Source organism: Octopus sinensis, linkage group LG2 (assembly GCF_006345805.1).
Source record: "Octopus sinensis linkage group LG2, ASM634580v1, whole genome shotgun sequence".
Classification (NCBI taxonomy): Eukaryota; Metazoa; Mollusca; class Cephalopoda; order Octopoda; family Octopodidae; genus Octopus; species Octopus sinensis.
This window is the reverse complement of record NC_042998.1, coordinates 121,031,300-121,053,247: the sequence shown is the minus strand read 5'-3', so window position 1 is coordinate 121,053,247 and position 21,948 is coordinate 121,031,300. Positions and strand designations below refer to the sequence as shown.

Here is a 21,948-nt window from a genome sequence, read left to right as displayed (position 1 = left end):
GGAAACGAACCGTTATGCTAAATGTAAACAAAGCGAAAGAAAGGATAGTTAGTGGTTTCCCACAACCTTAAATGAAATTAAAACTATTTTGCCATAAATATTATTATGGGTATCAGAAAGTTACCCAGAATAACAAATTCTATCGTAAAATTTTGTTGTATACCCAATTGAATATTAGCTAATAACCCATTTTCTATAGCGATGTTTGAACAAAATTTTAATAATTTTATATTTTGTTGAATTTACCTGTATCTACCTGTAATTAGAGTCACTTTGTGACAAAAATTATAGTATAGAATTGGTTGAGAACATTTCATTAAATTATCTTCCAAAAATCAGATTAATATATTGATAAATAAAAAAGTTATAGTTGTTTAATGAAACCAGACAAAATTTATGATTATGTTAGAAATTAATTGAAACACATAAGGGGTGTATTTTGGTCAGAAATATAGTAACGAAAGGGTTAATGAACAACTGTATGATCCTTAAATCTGTGTTTTTGAGTTGATAGATAAATCTCTATCACTAGCCTAAACACCTCTGTATGGTCAGATGAACTGCTAGAAATAACAGACAAATCTTTCTCACATCACACCTTAGTGTATCTATGACCGTTATGATATAGCCATGGATACACTACAACTGAAGAAAATATAGGATGATCACAACCAGAAAGCCTTTGTACTTTGGTTTGCTCAATGAGAGCTGACCTGGGCTAAAGAAGCAAATCTCATATATTTTTATGTTGTATAGGATTTTATTGTTCAATGCTGGTGGCATGGAAAAAAACACCCAGTATACCCAAGCAGAGACAAGGTTGAGATGACTCTTTAGTCTTGCTGAGAGCAAGACAACCTCTATAATTGGTGCCATGAAAAGATGCATCCAGTACACTCTGCAAAGTGGGCGATGTTATGAAAAATATTCAGCCATAGAAACTTTGCCAAAATTGAGGCACTGAACTAAGATGGGTCCTCTAACCCATTGGATCTTATTGAGCTGCTACCTTATGCCAGCATGAAAAACAGATGTAAAATATTGATGATGATGTAAACATAAAACAGTATGTGTGTGTGCATGTGTACACACACACACACACTCACGCGCGTGGTCTTTGAAGTTTCACTAGATGCTGGCATTGTCAGACAGTCCGATGGAATCAACGACAGTGAAACTTGAAAGTCCTTGTTGACTTTTTCCAACTAATGTTTGATTATTTTTTTATATAACTGTGTATAAAGACATACACACACACATGTGCATGCGTGTGGCGGGGTTAGAGGGATACATTATCTGGCCTGGCGGATACCGTGGTAGCTCTCAGTTGTGTTCCAGGTTATAGTTAACCATATCAACTAGTATTTAATGCCTGTGACTATTAGGAGTTGTCACTCACACTGTAAATTCCTTCAATGGGTAATTCCATGTTCACTTCACTTATTATAATAATTATAATGATAGAGAATATGGAGACTGGTACATCCTCAAAATTTATTTCCTTTTATTTTACAATGTCATACAGCATATTTTTATAGTTACGACAACCTACATGTGTTTCCATTGCACAGAGTATGTGCAGTTGCACATGCAACTGGGCATAATTTTTTTGTGTAGCTTTGTTCATGGTCTTTCAACCAGCTTGGCTTGAAGCTACCTGAATTCAGTTAGTGGTTTATTGATTAGGATTCAGTGGGAAGTGAGGGGAGGGTGTTTTGGATCTGAAATCTGATCTGGTTATAAACTAGTGTGGTTGACCTCAGTTTCACATCAGTTGTTGGCCAAAGTCGGTGTTTATGTTACTGTTTTGGCAGGCTTCTTTGTGTATTGTAGTGGATGGGTACTTAATAAGCTTACTTTCAAGTATAGTTTTTGTAATGTATTTTATTTTAGGGTGGTTCAGTTCTGTGTTATGTTCTTAGTTATTCAGATGTTTTTGTGACTGTGATGTTAATTATGATGGATAGTAGAAAGGAAAAGGAATATACACTAGGCTATATAATTGAGGAGTTTAAGACATGTGCTTCTATCTTTTCTTTCCCACCCATCTGTGGGTGGGATATTGAGGTATTTAGAATGTGTGTTAAATTTCTTAAAGGTTTTTGTATGTTTATGTAAGCATCTTAGGCCCTGTTCCAGCCTGCTATTAAGGAATTTGTGTCTGAATGTAAAGATTTGGTACAGTTCTTCTATATATAGCTCAAATCTGTTTCCCCCCTATTCCATATGGTGTAGCCATGCAAATTATCTCCCACTCTGTGGTAAAGCCCTGGTTCCTATCTTTAAGAGACCATATTAATCTGTTTAAGCTCATGCTGTTCGTCTTACTTCAATCTCTAAATGAATTTAAATGATTTGCTAAAAATATGCTGTATGACATTGTAAAATAAAAAGAATTGAATTTTGAGAATGTACCAGTCTCCATATTCTCTATTGTTATAATTATTGCTAATACACACACACACATCACCTGTGTCAACTAGGATTATTGGATGTTGTTATACACTGCTGGTCACATTGTGCTTCCAGATTTTTTCTTGATTGTGTCATTCTTTTCCATCTTGGCTCACATTGTTTTAGTAAATCATCTCCCTGTTGTTGTGGAGGTCTTTCAAGTGCTCTTTTCTGATCTCTTGGATACTATTCAGCCACTGCGTGGGTCTACTTGTTGTCTGTGAATCTTGCACAATGTCTGGCTCAGTGGAATTTGTGCTTCTAGTATTCTGCAGTCATGTCATTCACTGTCTTTCATTCTTGAATCACCTCATTTCAGATATACTCTTTGTGCCATAGCCAATTGTTGTTCTTCTCGCTACATAGTAAACCACACCTCACTTGCATATAAGGGCACAGATAGGACAATGCTATTGAAGAGACTGGTGTATAGGGTCTTGTCCAGCTTTGCTTTAAGCACATCTTTTATTGAGGTAAAAACCTACCAGTCTAGCCTTATTCTCCATGAGATTTCATCATCCATGTCTCAGTGCACATTTACTGTGTGCCCCAAGTATATATATGAATAGAAAATACACTATTTAAATATATTTCAGAATACTTTCAATTATCTGTCATTGATTGCACAAGAAGATATTTTGACTATTTTTCCTTATACTTTTTAGATAATCGTGTGTTTTTGACTATTGCTGTTGATTTGGTTATCTCTGGCATCCAAGAACCAGTGAGATTTGCTATTGAAACCAAAGCCAAAATATTCCCTCAAACTGAGAGATTCTGGTACTTTACTAAAAAACCTCACTATGAACAATTCCACCTCAAATTGAAACAGGTAATTCATTCTTTTTTCATCTCTCTTTGATGTTCTGCTGGAACCAAACAGTTGATCACCAGTCTCTGTGTAGATCTTTACTGATATTCTAACATTTATAAACAACTTCTTTACTAGCATCTACAACAACTCCAGATACCAAAGCTGACCTATATTTTGAACATTGTATTAAACTGTTGGTTGAGGGTTACTTTTATATTTTTCCTTAAGGATTATTCACAATATTAACTTCTTTGATAGATGTATTAACTTAACAAACTATTTAATCTTTACCTGTTATCACTTCTGGTCAAAGGGATTATTACACAAGATCTACTTCATCAAACCTTTACAGCGTTTCTTTTATATATTCATATTGTTTTCATCAGTAAAGCCTTTGAATGTCTTCAGGTGCCATCTTTTGTAACTTCAGGCATCATAATTTGTAACTTCGGGTGCCATCTTTTGTTACAGACAAGTTTTTAGTGTCTTGAAATATGATTTTTGTTTTGTAACAAGCAAATCTTCAAGTAAGCCAATGGAACTAGTGATTCTTAATCATTTTTTTCATTGTGGTACATTTGAGATATAAAAAATACTAGTGCACCTCACATAGAAAGTAAAATGTATATAGGAAACTGTTATTTACCTTATTTCTTTAGTCATCATCATCGTTGTTGTCATTTTAATGTCAACTTTTCCATGCTTGCATGGGTCAGAAGAAATTTGTTGAGCAAGGTTTTCTATGGCTGGATGCCTTTCCTGTTGCCAACTCTCACTTGTTTCCAAATAAGGTAATATTTTCCCATCATATAACATCAAGACAAAGAGCCAGCAACACACACACACACGTCTACCAAATCTACTCATAAGGATAGCCAGGAGCTATAGTAGAAGACACTTGCCTAAGGTGCCATGCAATGGTTGGAAAGCAAATTTCCTACCACACAGCCACACCTATGCTTGTGTATAACTATAATAAATAAATACTTTTTAAGACATTCAAGCATTAGTGTAGATTTTCTAAAGTTTAATTCATATTTTGTTTTAAAATCTGCCACCCACTCTTTGAGAACCACTGCTCTATGCTAGAAATAGCAGTCAAATCTTCATCAATTCACACCATATCTTCATAAAACATGGTCATTTTGGATAATGTATTTCTTAGATCATATGTTTCATCATATGTTTCCTGGATCTTTAAGTGTCATTTAATTTAGTATCATGAAGTCTTGAGGTGCTACCTTTAGTAACAAACTAATCTGAAATATTGCTCATTTCTCTATAAAAAGTAAGAGATGTCACACACACACATGCACACACACACATATATATATAATTTCACTGACTAGGCCATATTTACAGTATATTTCATCCATTACTGTCACACCTGGCAACTGTTGCTGGCAGCTAACTTCTTAAATCTAGCTATTTATCTCCTTTTGTATTTAAGTATTGTTCTCTCCCCACACTCTCTCTCCTGCTATGTATCAAAGATGGCGTCTGAAGACAGTGGGAATTTGGATATTTTAACAGCTGAACTATTAGGTTGATAATCAAAACCATAAAAGTTAAAGTTGTTAAAATTTTAAACAATAATGTATTGTTGAGCAATTTTACTTACAATTGAATCTAAAAATTGATCTAATCAAAAGAATTCTATTTATTTATTTATTTATTAAAACTAAAATGCTGTGATTGGGTCAGTCCGGAGGTCAGGTTGAAGTGTCAGTTATAATTTCTTTCTAACAATTGCTTCATCAACCTATTTTCCCCTCTCTCTATGTTCTCCTTTTCTACCTGCATTACACTCAGCCCCGTGTTTAATAATCATGTTCCCTAACCAGCCTCATTAGGTGAAAGTCATTATTGTTCTCTCATTCATCTGCTAGGTCCCAGAATGGACATGTCAAGAGGTAAGTGATGTAAAGCCCGCTTCTGTTACCGCTGCACTATATTATATTCCATGTTGTCTCTCAAATCTTGCTGGATGAAGTAACCTCTGAGTAAACTCCTTCTATCACGCTATAAAATATACTGCTCAACTGTAGCAAAATCTTGTAGTTTAAGCTGCTCTCTATGTTATCATTATCACTCATCATACACTCAGTTAGCATTATTGTATAACTTTGACTGCTATTTACTGTTATCATTCTCCCCTATTTGTGCACATGCAGCAATATCACATAGTTTAAGGTGCTTTATATGCTTTCATTATCATACTCTAAATTCATGTAGCAACATCACAAAGTTTAGACTGCTCTACATGTTATCATACCTTCATACCTTGCACACTCATGTTTCATAGTCTACATGTTTCTCACACCATACTCTCATGTAGTAATGTCACATAGTCTAGTATACTCCATTGCTCTTATATTACTGCCACAGCCTCTCTCCATAGACTGTTGGAAAGAAAACCTCATTAAAATTGTTGATTGTATTTCTCTGTCCTTATCTCTTTCTCCTGCTATCTCTCTCTTCCCCTTTTCCCTTTCTCCCTCATTCAGTTTATGCACACTCTGTCTTCCCATCTTTCCTCCCCTAAACTCTCTTGTATTTCTTCCTCTGTAACTCTTACAGTGACATATATTATTTCTCTGGAATATTGTTTACTTTGTTGTAGATTTGTTTCATGTTGTTTGGGGGACTTTAAAAACTTTAGTAGAGTAGTGAGAAAAGCTTGAAGGTAGCATAGATGCTCTGCAGATGAAAGTTGGTATATTTCAGTACCCTGTAGGGCAATGAACCACTGTACCATTTGGAGCAAGGAATATGGTAGAATGTAGACAGTGGATGTAGTATATATCAGTCCTATGTAGGGTAGTGCATAGTAGCAGTATGTAGGATAATGAATGTGGTATACAATTAGTGCTACGTTGAGAAATATGATGATATGCAGGGAAGTGAATGTTAATTCATGGAAGGTAGTAACTGTAATGCTACAGAGGGCAGTAGATGTGATGACATATAAAGATAGTTGATCTGTTTCTGTAAATTATAATCTTGAGAATCATTTGTGAGGAAGTACATTGTAATGAATGTTTTGTAATGAAGTATATTGATAATTATTCTGAGTAGCAGAGGAATAATGGACTGACCTCAGGGCTGAATTTAAAGAAAAATATAGGGCTAAAATAAATCATTAAGTTGATGCAGAGGTAAGATTGTTGAAATTGATAGCTGCTAGAAACAAACTTGATGCCTGTGATCTAGCAGTTCAAATCCTGTGTAGACCAGATTAAACTTTCATTTGCCCACAATTGTTGGAGTAGGGTCTAGAGTGGTTAAGGCATGGCAGTGTATGTGTGGAGGATGGTGGAGGTTGTGTAATAATTAAATAAAATCTATGCAAAGAGAAGAGATATACTAAAGATAGGCTGTTTTACACTCAGACCCAAGAGTCACCACTAGCTATATGTAGAAACTAACTGGAGAGGGAATCTATGTAATGTTACTGTTTAACCATTTTATTGAATTTATTTTTATCAAGACACTGATTTTGTTTCAATAAATTTTCAAAATAATGAAAAATTTGGAGGGGATTTTGACAAAAAATACTGTAACTATTATATTAAGGTAATGGTATCTGGTGCACAATATAGTCTTACAACAAACTCTAAAGGAACTACTTGAATATTGTTGTATCATTAATATAATAACAATATTTTGATTGAGATTTTTCATTTAAATATGAACACTTCTTACAAGTAGTTCCAAAAGGGTTGGTAACAGGGACTAGATGCAGTTTTGGACAGGTTAACTGTAAAAGAATCAAGCACATCCTCTTTCAGTTGTGCGTGAACTCTATTATTTATTTACTGTTAATTATTTGGATGGATATGAGATCTTTAACATAATCATTTACTACCTTGCTTTTTCAATATTTTCAGTTACTGATTAATATATTTCTCTGAGAAATATTGGCTTTAGAAAGGAGGTATAGTTGAGTAGTTGTAGGGCTTAATTAACGTTTCTTGGTTTCAAACTTTGAAAGATAACTGGTGAATAGATATCTTTGTTTTTCCTGGGTTTATGGTCGACTAAACTGTTTCAGATCTAGTATAAACTGTATTAATACCAAGAACTGGGACAAACCACGTTAACCTGGAGAACTAGAACAAATTATGCTTATATGGAAAATTAGGACAAAGCAAGTTAACATAGAGAGCTAGGACTAGGACAAATTGTACTAACACAAAAATCTAGGTCAGACCATGTTAACTTGGACAAAGTTAATTAATATGGAGAAGTAATCATTGGTTAAATGATTCTGTAAATTTGAATTGGTGAAACATTTGTTTTATAGGTGAGCTTTTCCCTACTAACATGAGGTGATTCACAGTTTCAGCTAGATTGACTGAGTTACAGAGAGTAGAGTGTTGCTGCTGCAGCATTTTAAACCACCTATCTTCAAGTCAAAGTTTTACTGTTGCCATGTATCTCTTATGTTAGGATATGTTTAACACTTTTGTTTTTGTATTTCTGTTGAAATATATTACCTTTCTTTCAGTCAATTTTGAAAGTAATGGAAAATTTAATAAAATAACTTTCTCGTTATTAACATGGAATTTGGAACATAAGATAACATGAAATTTTACTGGAAGTTTTTTTTTTTAGTTAACTTTTAAACAGGAAGTTTGTATCATAAATTCATGGGTGGTGGGTGTTGAGCATGTTGATATCAAAAAGGATTAAAAAATGAGATTTTAGAGAGCTTAAGAAATATATTGATTTCTGTTTTTCAAATTATTTCTTTATCTTAGATGTGTTATTGATATGTTTCAGTCAGTATAATTCCCACTATCTTTTTTTCTCAACCATATCACATGTTCTAATCACTTGCCTGCTATTCTGAACGATGAATTTAGTCATTTTAATGATTTTAATGTATTTAAGCTTTAGACTTTTAAGCATTTTGCCACCATATAACAGACTCTATAGAACTTAAGTCTAATGTTTAGTAGGCTTAGTGATTAAAGCTGCAGGCCCAGTTAATAAAATTAAATTTTTAGTTTTAATCCTTGGAGTAACTTTGAATATTCACCTAAAGATGATTGGAGATAATATTGCTTGAAATGCGTCAGCCATGTAGTCAAGATGAGGGAACTGTCTGACAAATATATATCACTTCAAAACTCTTCTCAAAATTTATGTAGCTAATATATATATATGTGTGTATATATATAGTGTTGAAACAAACAGTAATTTATCAGTTCTGCTGTATTGATTATAAGGATATTATAGTTGTTTCCCACTGTCAAGTAACAATATACCCTTTGCCATTTCTATAACAACCACATTGTATTTTGTGGTCAGGAAGCTTTTTAATACATATCATACATGCTTTCTGATGTTTGTTTCTATGGAAGAAAAAGAACTTGTGTGTGTGTGTGTGTGTGTTAAGTAATATGCTTTGTGTTTATACAATCAATCATACTTGTGTTGTATGTTTGTTAACATTGTTTTGTAAGAGTGTATGTGTGTATATATATCATCATCATCATCATCGTTTAACGTCCGTTTTCCGTGCTTATGTATGAGTAGTTAGTGTGTGTATGTGTTTATATATATATATATATAGTGTGTGTGTGTTTGTATACACACACACAAACACCACACAACTATATAACAAGGGAATTGTTAGATGCTTCAGAAGTATGTTGTTTCTCGTATTTGGCCTTGTTTTGCAAGACAAATCCATATGTGTCTGCATGTGCATGTTTCTCTGTATGTCTATACTCCATACAATAGATCTACATCTGTATTGGCTTCAGTCCCTGTTTATTGTTGCTTGTTAGTTGTTGTATATATTTGTTGTTATTGTTATATGTGATGTTTATTGTTGAATTTGATGTTATTGTTGCATTTCATGTTATTGTTTAGTTTTCTTCTATAATCTTCACTCTCCAGCCACATGATAATTTTCTCCTTTTTCTTGTTTTATCTCAAGACTATTACTGTCAAATTTGGCTTAAGTATTCCTTTTTTTTTCTTCCTACTCCCTTTAACAGATGGAGGGTTCCATGCCTTGTGAATCAAAATATGAAGTAATCACTGTTGAGAGCCAAACCGAGATTGACAGGAAGAAAACTGGTCTTGGACTTGGTCTTACTACAAGTAAACATCTTCATGAAGATATTCAAACTCCTCAGGAACCTGATGAGGAATCTGGTATTTATTCCTTTATTCAGTTGTTTCAATGTTTCTCCATGACAGATCTGTTCACTTTGTTTCTGCTCTTTTGATATTACCATTACTATCACTGTCATCATCATCATCATCACCACCGCCGCCACCACCAACAACAAAAACAACAACAATAATCCTTAACACACACCCACCTTCAAGTCTTTTGAAGTATTTTTTCATAAGCCTTTCCATAGTTTTAATGTCCCTATTTGAGGTTTATGGAGCAGAATGTAAATATCTATAAATGTTTTCTTTGTTTCTATCTCTAGATGGAGATGAACCCTTACTGAGTGGTTCTGGAGCTGTAAGTAAAGATGTCACTGATGAGAATATACTGGAGGCTTGGCACGATGTTCTCACAAAATGGCACCAAAACCTCTCAATGCGACCCAAACAGGTTTCAACTCTTGCACGCAAAGGTATCCCTGAGGCATTGCGTGGAGAAGTTTGGCAGCTGCTGGCTGGCTGTGACAACAACATAGAACTTTTAGAAGCATATAGAATTCTTATAACAAAGGTAAGAGTTTACAAAAATTTACAATTGGCACCACCTAATACATGTTTCCCTATACTACAACATTGTCACCAATCAATGCTAGGTGGCGAAGATCTTCAATAAGCAAGGGACATCAAAACTCAAAATTGAATAACTTATATGCTGGCACATGGACCTCTCAGACATAAATTGCACAATCTCCTGTAGAATAGGAACTCAAAACAAAGCAGCAGATATGCTATCAAGATGTGCAGCAACAGGAGACACTACAACACTAATAACCCTTCACAAACTACTATGCCATCCAGGAGTGACCCGTCCACTTCACTGCTGTAAAGTACGAAACCTGTCATTCTCCCTCAATGGAATAAGTGAAATGATGCTTGCTCTACATGCAACAAACTCAAACTCCACTTCCACAAACCACTTATGGGTCAATTAATACAGGCATCGAGGCCTTGGAAGTGCCTTCATGAAGACCATAAATCTAGCCCTTAGTTCACTACAACTAGATAAAAGACAATGGTTGACAGTTCTTCCTATGGCACTATCAGCCATGAGAGGACTCCTCTGTACAGCTACCAACATAACCCCTCATGCGCGAATGTTTAAATTTTCAAGATCATCGACAGTGGGAACCATTCTACCTGAATTCCTCCAGAATATCAGAAGCACAATACTACATCATCAATATCTCGGAAATAAGTGGGGTCCACTTGTAGAAAATGTTAAATTGTTGGAGACGATTTCTCCCCATTTTGCACGCATACAATTTGGAAACGGATAAGTAGATACAGTGTCAACACACAATCTCACTCCAACAGGACAATCTTTCAATCAAGGAAGTAAAGATAGCACACAAACACTACCAGGGCTAACTACACAAATAGAGTTTGATACAGAACAACAAAATCCACAAATAATAAATCAACAAGGAACCAACCCAGTAGAAGCTATGTATCAACAAAGAAACAGAGCTCACAGTCCGGCACCTGAAAACATGAGCAGATTAGCAACCGGTGAAGAATGCCTGAATGAGAATAATATGGGTAACAAAACTTGTGAAGAATACCTGAATGAGAATAATACAGGTAACAAAATACCAACTATTCAAGGACAAAAAGAGACAAGAAAACTGAGATCAGGGCGAATTATCAAGGCCCCTTTTTATCTAAAGGACTATACATTTTGAATGCATTTTGACTAACTTTTGACTCAGCTGGGAATACTGTTATGAATTATAATATCATATCATTAATTCCTTTCTACAATAGTAAATAATAGATGAAAATATAAATATCTTATTTTGTATTGAGTACAAAAATGCGATATAGTGTCGAGTGATGTTGATAGATGGATACTGACTTTACTTAATATAAATCAACGCATCTTAATCAGTGGACAGCCATGATTAATTGATTAGATGGCAAGCAGAAATAAAGTTTGAATAAAAGCCTTCTTTGAATTGGTTTATGACACACTAAAAATATACAAGCTCTCATCAAAATCTCAAAACAAAAAGATAATGCATGAGTAATTCAAAATAATGTGAATAAATAAGCATTACATTAAACAAAATAATCTGAATGCTAAAGTGTTAAACATTCTTTGGATGAATGTATACCTGTTTCAAATACTGGGCTACTGAAGGCTACAGTTAGTAGGATGCCTCATGTAGGTAGAGCTTAAATTTCTATATTTTCCATGTAGTATTGATCCATAGCTATTGGTCTGACTATTTAGTTTCCAGTTAGATTGTGTAGTCACTGGTCTGATTGACCTTACTGTATAGTCATATAATCACTGATATGACTATGCAGTGACATAATCACTTGATTGTAGGGCTATTAACTTGACTAGTTACCGACTGAACTCTGATATCATTAATGTTTTATGTCTCAGGAGAATCTTCCAGTTATTTCTTTAAGTGAACATTTCATGTCAGATAATTCCCATAACAGTAATAATAACTGATTGTATATTAATGTTAAAAAATAGATAAATCACTATGGTTAATTACTCAGAAATGCTACCTGCATAAAAATATTTGTTAAATTTGTGTCAACATATTTAATGTAGCAAATATTAAAGAATATAATTATAAATAATTTGGTGAATAAAAGACAATATTAGCTGTTAATGTTTAATATTATTTTAATATGAAAAACAACTTCAGACATGTTTCCATCTTATAAGACCTCTTCAGTGAAGTATATAAACTTATTTGAATAATTCTTTTCCAGGAATCCCCAAATGAGCAAGTTATTTTAAGAGATATCAACAGAACATTTCCTGCTCATGACTTTTTCAAAGAATCTGGAGGAGTTGGTCAAGATTCTTTATATAAAATCAGCAAAGTAAGATTTCATTCTCAAATTGTCAACTGAGTTTTTGCTTTCTTTTGATGAAAATTGGGAGAGAAACATCCTATATAAATATCTTAATATTAGAACCTTTATGAGAGAAAGGGTGGGTTAAATGTTTCATGTAAGATTTAATGTTTAGTGAGATGTGAATACACAATTAGTCAATTGTGTATTCACATCTCACTAAACATCTGTTAGTTATATATAAATCTGTTAGTTATATATAACTACCACAATATCACACCGATGTCTACCACTTGTTATTGACAAAGAATATCTACCACATCAAATTTGTAACCTTCATTAAATTATAAGATATCTGCTTTGATTGTTCTTTGAATTTGTAAAATTAACCCACTCATGGCAGAAGGAAAATGGTTGAGAAACAAATGCATAGGATTGATTTTTCTCTTTCAAGGAGATAATATAAACTAAACTCTCTACATTTCCATTTTTTAATGATCCCTTATTCATTTAGCATTTGTTTTCACATGCTAACATGGCTTAAACAGGAATGGTATCTGAGGAAAGATTTTATGACCAGATGCTTTTCCTGTCACCAATCCTTACTTATTTCCTTTTGTTTCAAGTAAGGGATTACTAGTTAAACACTGACACAGACACATCATGCATATATGTCTATCAGAATATACACAAGTTTTACATTTCTAAATATACTTCCTATTTGATTGTTCACTAAGTGATTTTTGTGATTTCTGTTCTAGGCCTACTCTGTTTATGATGAAGAAGTTGGATACTGCCAAGGCTTATCTTTTCTTGCTGCTGCGTTATTATTACATGTGAGTTTACTGGGTTTTTTTTTACCTAATACTATTAATAGCTATCTCCAGCTATCTATTTAAAACTGTATATGACTATGGTTTGTTCACACTTAGAATTTGCATCACCATTCTGGAACCACAGTCTTGCTCAGCATATCAATCTTCCGGAAACTGTTTAAAAGCATGCAACCAGATGAATACCCACTGTCAGGCATCTACCATACTCTGAACATCCTGCATCCCTGGGCACGGGCACATTAAAACTCCAACATTTGGCAAATGACTTGGTAGACACCCACATGATGATCCACCATCTTTCCAACAATGACTTTGAGCACCTTTTTGAATTATATATATATAACATTTGTGGACATGTTTACAAAATCAGAAGACAACACAGCACCCATGACTTTTGGAAGCATTTTTTCATGCTCAGAATTGCTGAAGCATGGACTAAATTACTCACATCAGTAGTTGGCTGTTGAGACACTGCATCCTTTAAAACTTCCACCCCTATTTTTTTTAACAACTTATTCACTGTTCACTTCTTGCACATTATTCTGTGTATTATTCATGCACTTTTGGCTACCTTTTCTGATGAGTTGCAGTGCATCTAAGCACTGTATGCAATACGTTCATTATTATTACTGTTATCAGATTGTTACCACTCCTTACATTGATTTCAGTGTCTAAATTGTTGCCAATGAATCTATTGCAATTCAACTAAGTAAGTTGAAGTAAGTAGACAACTAATTCCAGTTGTCTACTTACTGCTACTTAACTCCATCCATGATGTCTCCTTGACTCTTCCAGTGTTTCTTTGTTTATTCTGATGTGTCCCTGTCACAAACTTATAGCTCTCTATCCAATTAAAGCTTGTGTAAGAAGTGTGATGCTCTATGCCTGACATGGATGATGACTGGTTGATCAGCTGAGGCTAGAAAAAAACAAGAAATCATTGTGTATGTCATATTAATCTACACAGAAGAGGAAACATATGAGTGAGAGAGTAGCAGAGCATTAAAGATACAAGCTGATAAATGCAAGAGAGATAACTATGGTGGCATCTTCTCTCCTTTTATTAGTTTTCATCTGCTTTTCCATCTGGCATGGGATAAACAGGTTTATTATGAACCAAATCAATTCTCATTTGGAGATGATACCCTCTCAAATATCTTTGGGACCATGTTTCACCTATACATTTAATTTTTGGTATATTTCTATGGCTAGACTCCCTTCCTGTTCTCAATCTTTATGCTGTATATTGAATGTATTTTATAGTGGCACTAGTACTAGAGAAGTTGCTACAAGACCAAAGAGTCCACCCTAACCTATATTGTCTCCATTCATTTGCTCACTAGCACCAGACAGTTATCTCATCCTTGGCAATAGAAGTGAGAGTGAGAGAATGATGAAAGAGAGCCAGAGTGAGAGGGTGATGGGGCAGAGAGTAATGGGAGAGAATGAATGTGACAGAAGCAAGAGGAGAGATAGTGAAGGGAGAGAGATAGACAGAGAAAGTGGTAGATAGTTACATGATGATTGTTAGTAATGAAATAGGATAGAAATAGCATGATGGAAGATGAGAACAAGCTGGGAGGGAAATAAAGTAAAAGAAACGAGAGTACAAGAAGTGGGAGAGAGTAATGGTTAGTGATAAAAAAGGAGTAATTAAATACAGTGTGATGTCATTCCACTGTACACAGGTGGCATGATAAGAGAGAGATATTGATGGTGGGATATCACTATCCCTCTCCTACCATTCCACCTGTGATAGAGTAGGGGGTGAGAGACAGATAAGAGAGAATGAAAGAGAGTGAGGAGGGAGATTAATATATGGTATCTTAATATGAATATAATATTCAGTTGGGAATCAAATGTAGATATTTTACACCCTAATGTCCAGCAAGAACCACCTTCACCATCACCACCACTATCTTCCTTCATTATCATATCCATTGTCTTCCTTCATTTGGCAGATCTTCCTCCACAGTACAGTACAACACCATAAGTTGCAGCTCTTTGTCTTTTCCTTCATAGGGTGCAGCCTTTTGATATCAGGTTTTGCCACTTTGTCCCATGTCTCCTTTGGCTTCCCACTTCCATAGATTCTGTCCCATTGAAGTGCTCAGCATTTTTTTTATACAACTGGTATTCTCTGCATGTATTACATGTTCTTACCAATATAGTCTTCTCTCTTGCACACTACATCTGTTTTCATGCATAACCTTGTTTTTTTCTTAGCTCATTGTTCTCTTTTCTTCATATTACATTACTTTAAATAATTTTAGCAAAAAAATGACACAGGAGATAACTTTGCAATTTAAATTTTAATTACAAAGAAAATGCAGCTGGAAATTAACCTGAACTGCAGCAGTATAGTGACAACTCTGAACATGTTTTGGTATTGTTACACATCATCAGCAAAGCATAGTCTAACTAATACTACCTTTATACTCCTAAGCTAAATTTGGTTATTGGTGATTTTGTTAAATTCTATCTGGTCATCCCATAAGTTCTGTCCGATTTTACCTTTTTTAAAATTGAATGAAATTTAATAGTATTTTAGAATGTCTAATGGAATTAAAATTATTTTTATGCATTTGTGTACATTTAAACTCATTAAATATTATTTTACAGAATAATAGAATTAAAATTTCTTTAGTGAATCGAAAAGGAGTGATGTTTCATCGGGACAATGCGCGACCCCACACTGATAAGATCACATCACAGATCGAAGAGCTTGGTTGGGAAAAAATTCCTCATCCACCTTATTCTCCCGACCTTGCTCCTTCAGACTACCATTTGTTTTGTAGTTTACAGAATCATTTGGAGGACATAACTTTTGCAAGCCAGGAGGAGATCAAAACTGACATTTCAGAGTTCTTCCCTTTGAAACCAAAAGAGTTTTACATTGATGGGATTAAAAAGCTTGTAAATAGGTGGAAGGAAGTCATAGATAATCAGGGAAAGTACATTGATGATTAAATTTCAATTAAATATTTGATCACTTGTTTTCTTTATTCAAAATTCGGACAGAACTTATGGGATGACTTGATATGTCCAAAACATTCTGATTTTGCTAAATCTATTTTTGTTACACCATTCATAGCTTCTGGTATACATGACCCTATTATACTTTTATGTTGTATATATATTTATGTTACTTACAGCAACATATATTACCTCAGTAGTATATACTTCTCCAATTTTGTCACATTTATCCATGTCTCAAGTCTCTGCTAAATCTGTTTTTTACACCAGTTTTGTAGATCATCAATTGTTGATTGATTTTATTCCAGATGCCAGAAGAACAGGCATTTTGTGTATTAGTGAAAATTATGTTTGATTATGGTCTTCGAGATCTGTTTAAACAAGGTTTTGAGGAATTACATCTCAAATTTTACCAAATCCAACGGTTCATGCATGTAAGTATGATGAATTACTTGATAACCATTTTAGGAGAAATTCTTTGTTCAGTTTTAAAGATTATCGTGATTCAGTTAATATAAATAATTTTTAAAGATTATCTCTAGATATGTGGCTCTATTGATACAAGTACCATTTAAAGATTATCTTCTGATATGTGATTCTATAAGTATAAATATTATTTAAAGATCATCACCAAATGTGAAAGTCTCTTAATATATCTCCTAATGACTATTTTCAAATAGATAATTCTGTTAATATAGAAAAATTTATCTCAATTTTTTAATATATTTTTAAACCTATATAAATATATTTTATCTATAGACAAGTAACTCAGTGAATATACATATAGTCTATAAGATTATTTCTAGATGTATGTTTCTGTTTATATATATTTTTTCATTTCTTAACAGGACTTGCTGCCTGACTTGTATAATCACTTTATGGATATGGGTCTAGAAGCTCATATGTTTGCCTCTCAGTGGTTCCTAACTCTTTTTACTGCTAAATTCCCCCTTCACATGGTGTTCCATGTGCTAGACCTTTATCTTAGTGAGGTGAGTTCATTCTAATCTTCATTTATCATTGTTAACATCATCCTTATAGTCATCATCAACAGCAGTAATATTAGACCTAAGTAGAAGATAACTTAACAATTGCCCATCTGTTCTTCCAGTATGATTCTGTTAGGTTGGCAACTAAGTTCCCACCATTTTTTAAAATTTAAATTTTTTAAAAGGTTTAATAAAAAAAATAACAACTAATTAATCAATAATGTATTCACCCTTGTTGTTTACAACTTCTTCCTAACGTTCAATAAGATTTTCAATACCTCGTTGGTAGAAATCACCCAATTTCGACTCGAAAAATTGATCCAATCAAGCTCTCAATTCTGCATCAGTATTGAACAAAACTCTGCACATAGTATTTGAAAGAGATCAAAAGAGGCGGAAATCCGTTGGTGCCAAATCAGGAGAGTATGGTGGGTGTGGCAGAACTTCGCAGCCATGCGTTTGAATAGCTTCCTTGGTCATATGAGAACGGGCGTTGTCATGTAGCAGAAGAACTCCATGCTGATGATTAGGTCTTTTCTCATGAATAGCTGTGTTGTCGTTCCATCTGTTGAACTTAGAGTTCCGCATTGACCATTTGGTGCTGTTCAAGCAATTCGTAATGGATAATCCCTTTCCAGTCCCACCATATGCACAACATCGTTTTACGCGGATGAAGATCTTGTTTCACGCACAGTGTTGCTTGTTTACTGGGGCTAAGCCATTCCTTATGCTGCTTCATATTGATGTACAGGCACCATTTTTCGTTGCCAGTAACGATTCGGTAAAGAAATCGTTGCTTGTGTCTATGAGTTGAGCAGTGACGAGCAAGCAAACCAGCGGAGATTGTGGCTCGTTGATATTGTGGCATATAGGAGACATAAGAGGTACCAATTGAGAGAAATGGTAGTAGGAAAATCCATTGATACAAGTCTGAAGTTCTGAATAAAAATTTTTTCTTCAAAAATCTACTACTGTACTACCTTCTCACAGTATCACCCAACATAAAAAAAAAAGAAGGATATGTAAAAATCTAAGTGTAGCACTATCGTAAAGTTTTCTTCTATATAGGGTGAAAACTCATATTGTGTTGTACTGTTCTCTAAGATTGAAACTAGTTTAACTTGTTGCTGTTGTCTGGCCTTCAGATTACCTCTCAATTGAGCAGACTTATGATCGGAAATGTTCTAATCATAATCATCCCAACTTTTGTTCAGACATTGCTTAGGACCATTATGCAATTTTTTTAAAGGAGTTTGATCTGATTGAAATTTGGGTGCTACTTCTAGTGAATTGAGTGATAGGAGAGGATCCTTCATGTTAACTTGTTGTTCACATGGGTAAATATGAAAAAGTAATAAGGTTTCCTTATTTCTCCATTGAAACCTAAATAAATCCCAAGTAAGTGAAAGGTAAAATGGGCAAGCAGATACATGCAGCAGTCTATTCAGTTTAACTGCACCAATTCCACAGAAAAGCTGTCATGTTAACTTAATTGAAGACAAGCATAAAATGGGCTATTTCTAACTTTGAAACAACCACATAAAGACTCCTTCATTGACTGATATTTTTAACTAGTCAAGCAATTGCATAAACACTCCTTCATTCAATGAGAAGTCAATAGTAACAGTTTTAACCTGTCATTATATCAGTTATATCATATGTTGTAGAAAAACATCATACTTTAATATTATTTCTTTAATGTATTGTTTTTTCCCTCTTCAGGGCAAAGATGTTATTTTCAACATTGCATTGGCATTACTTAAGGTAATTAATTTTCTTTTACTAATTTAAATATTGAGTAACCAATTGAACATTTATAGATTTATTATCATATTAAACAGGAATACACACACACACACACACATGCAGATTTATACTAAGTTGATATGACCAAAGCAGACCCCTGTCAAAAATAGATCAATAGTGTTTTCTTTATCTTTCCTGAGCTAAATTCTCCCGTGAGTGTTTGCTCTATAGACGTACTCTCTTCAATAACTTTCTTCTGTGGCTTTTTCGCACGGAATTCTATTTTGTTGCAATCATTATATTTTAAAAGCTTGCATAACAACCATGAATGGATATGATTCTGTAGTATTTTGAACAGCGTTTCAATTGTTTCATTTCCATCAACATCTTCAGCAGAACAAATTGCTGCATCTTTGTTAACAGGATTAATCAAGCTTGTAATAATCTCCTAATTTGAAATAGTTTAGGTTAATTCCTTATCATAGTAAATTGTAATTCAATCACCTTTATCCTTGAATTTTCTGTAGATTTTGTTTACAATGTCTACATTATTTCTTTTGGATTTTTTGTTTGTCATTAAATCCATTTAAATCCTCTTCCTCATCTGAAATTAAATTGTCAAACTTGAAAAAAGTCAAAATTTTTGCCATGCACATAAAAAAGTGACAGGTTTAACAAAAATCTCTGTAATAGCAAATGTCAGAGGCACATTCTTCATTGTAAATTGGCACGAAAGTCAGAGATAGAAACTGCGCTGTTGATTAATTATTTTATATAACTGTTTCTGTTCCACGTTAAAAGCACCCAGTACACTCTATGGAGTGGTTGGCATTAGAAAGGGCATCCAGCCATAGAAACCATGCCAGAGCAGATAATGAAACCTAGTGTGGCCTCTGACCTTACTAGTTCCTGGCAAACCTTCCAGCCGATGCTAGAAAATGGATGTTAAATGATGATAATGATGATACTTGAGATTCTAGATAATTCTCTTCAATCATTGGGCAATAAACTGCACTTGTAAAGACCTGCTGAGTCAAGTGAAGTCATTGTCATGGCCGATGCCATGCTGGTGGCATATAAAAAGCACCATTTGAACGTGGTCGATGCCAGTGGCGCCTGACTGGTGCCATGCCAGTGGCACGTAAAAAGCTCCATTTGAGCATGGTTGTTGCCAGTGCTACCTGCTTGGCTCTCATGCCAGTGACATGTAAAAAGCACCATTTGAGTATGGTCGATGCCAGTACCGGCTGACTGGTCTTGTGCTGGTGGCACATAAAAAGCACCATTCAAGCATGATCATTACCAGTGCTGCTTGACAGGCTCCCATACCAGTGACACGTAAAAAGCACCATTCGTGCATGGTCATTGCCAATGCTGCTTGACTGGCTCCCATGCCGGTGGCACATAAAAAGTAACCAATACACTCGCGGAGTGGTTGGTGTTAGGAAGGGCATCCAGCTGTAGTAACTTTGCCAGATCAGATTGGAACCTGGTGCAGCCTTCTGGCTTGCCAGCCCTCAGCCAAACCGTCTAACCCGTGCTAGCATGGAAAGCAGACGTTAAACAATGATGATGATGATGAGAGAAGTGACATTGGTAGTAATTAACATGAAAAAAATATATTCCCACAATCTGAAACTTAGATTCATAGGGTCAAGCCCTTAGGTTATCTAGGTGTAAGACATACTTAGTTTGTAAATACTTATATTTATATCTTGTAAATTAAGGTGAACTGCATGCACAAATTCATGAGTAAACCAGTCTTCGAAAAAAGTTCTGTCTCCCTCCCTCCATCCACCCATCCATCCTCCATTTTTGGTGGGGTTCTTACAAGAGGTTATCAAATATATCATTCCCTTCATGTGACTAGGATGTGACATGAGGGGATAGATGAGAGAAATGAAGAAAGTGGGTGAGCAGTAGTGTATGTGTATGTATGTGTGTGTGTGTGTGTGTGTGTGTGTGTGTATGTGTGTGTGTGTGTGTGTGTGGTGTGTGTGTGTGTGTGTGTGTGTGTTTATTTTGCTTTTGTATTATTGGTGTAATGACCCTTCTGATATATATATATATATATAGATGCGTGCATGTACACACACACACACACACACACACACACTGTAGAGGATACAGTTTATTGAAGCTGAATGTTCTTACCTGAAGATTGAAATGTTGTGAAACTTGAGTTGCATGATAAAAGTTCAGTTTCAATGAACTGAGTGTGTGTATTTTGGTGGGGATAACAAGATTGTTGCACAGAGCAAAAATACTTTGTGGTATTTGTAAACATTTTGGTTATGTCTGTTTATGCCGAGGTCAGCTTTGCTGTTCTACCTTATCAGGCTAAGGAAATAATTTCCAAAGTACTGACTTTGATGCAATCAATTAAAACTCTTGAAGATGGTGCTCAATCATGGTCATATATCTTGAATTGAAAGCAGGAAGAGATTCTCCAGCTATTGTCTGTTTACAAATATTCATTTTCCTTACTTGCTAATGCATTCCCTATTCTCTGATATTTCAGATGTCCAGGAAGGACTTATTAGCCCTTGATTTTGAAGGTGTCTTGAAATATTTTCGGGTTCACTTACCCAAGAGGTATCGTTCTGAAGATACTGCCAAAGAGCTTCTCCTTACAGCAATTGGAATGAAAGTAAGTTGGTTGTCATGTTATCTTTATGTTGTACTGATTGCTGTTTTATTTTTATGTTGTACAAGTTACTCCTTGGTATTCAGTCATATATATGAATAACTAGTTACTACATGTAGTAGTTACCCATTGTTATCCTAGGAACTGATTACTCTTTGTTGCCTTATTCTTCTTTAGCAAGTATATATAGGTAGTATAGCAAGAAATGTAGATGGTGATTTTACATAAAGGCAACGATAAATATCAGAAGGCAAATGAGTTGATTCTGTGTTCAAATGAAATACAGTTTTTACTAGTTTCCAAATAGCGCTGAACAAACATGAATTACAGGAGAAATTAAGGTGTGTGAAAGCATCAGGCTGTAGATGTACAGTCTGGTAGGAATAACATTTGTAAGATGTGAATAATTTCAGTTGAACTTACTACAATTTACAGGTTTTTCAGATTGGAGCTGATATCAATTCCACAATA

General features: G+C 34.5%; 1 protein-coding gene across 7 annotated transcripts in view; it reads left to right on the top strand.

Annotated features, from left to right (window-relative positions):
* The window catches only part of LOC115230269 (rab GTPase-activating protein 1), a 140,938-nt gene that overhangs the window by 106,977 nt on the left and 12,013 nt on the right, over positions 1-21,948 (top strand). For 6 of the 7 annotated variants that reach the window (XM_029800505.2, XM_029800501.2, XM_029800478.2 and 3 more), the window contains 10 exons: positions 3,120-3,286; positions 5,158-5,181; positions 9,280-9,439; positions 9,727-9,974; positions 12,197-12,310; positions 13,045-13,119; positions 16,404-16,529; positions 16,944-17,087; positions 18,807-18,848; positions 21,352-21,480. In XM_029800505.2, coding sequence (XP_029656365.1) covers positions 3,120-3,286; positions 5,158-5,181; positions 9,280-9,439; positions 9,727-9,974; positions 12,197-12,310; positions 13,045-13,119; positions 16,404-16,529; positions 16,944-17,087; positions 18,807-18,848; positions 21,352-21,480 — 1,229 coding nt within the window. The remainder of the gene's footprint in view (positions 1-3,119; positions 3,287-5,157; positions 5,182-9,279; positions 9,440-9,726; positions 9,975-12,196; positions 12,311-13,044; positions 13,120-16,403; positions 16,530-16,943; positions 17,088-18,806; positions 18,849-21,351; positions 21,481-21,948) is intronic. The other variant, XM_029800493.2, reaches the window with a different exon arrangement.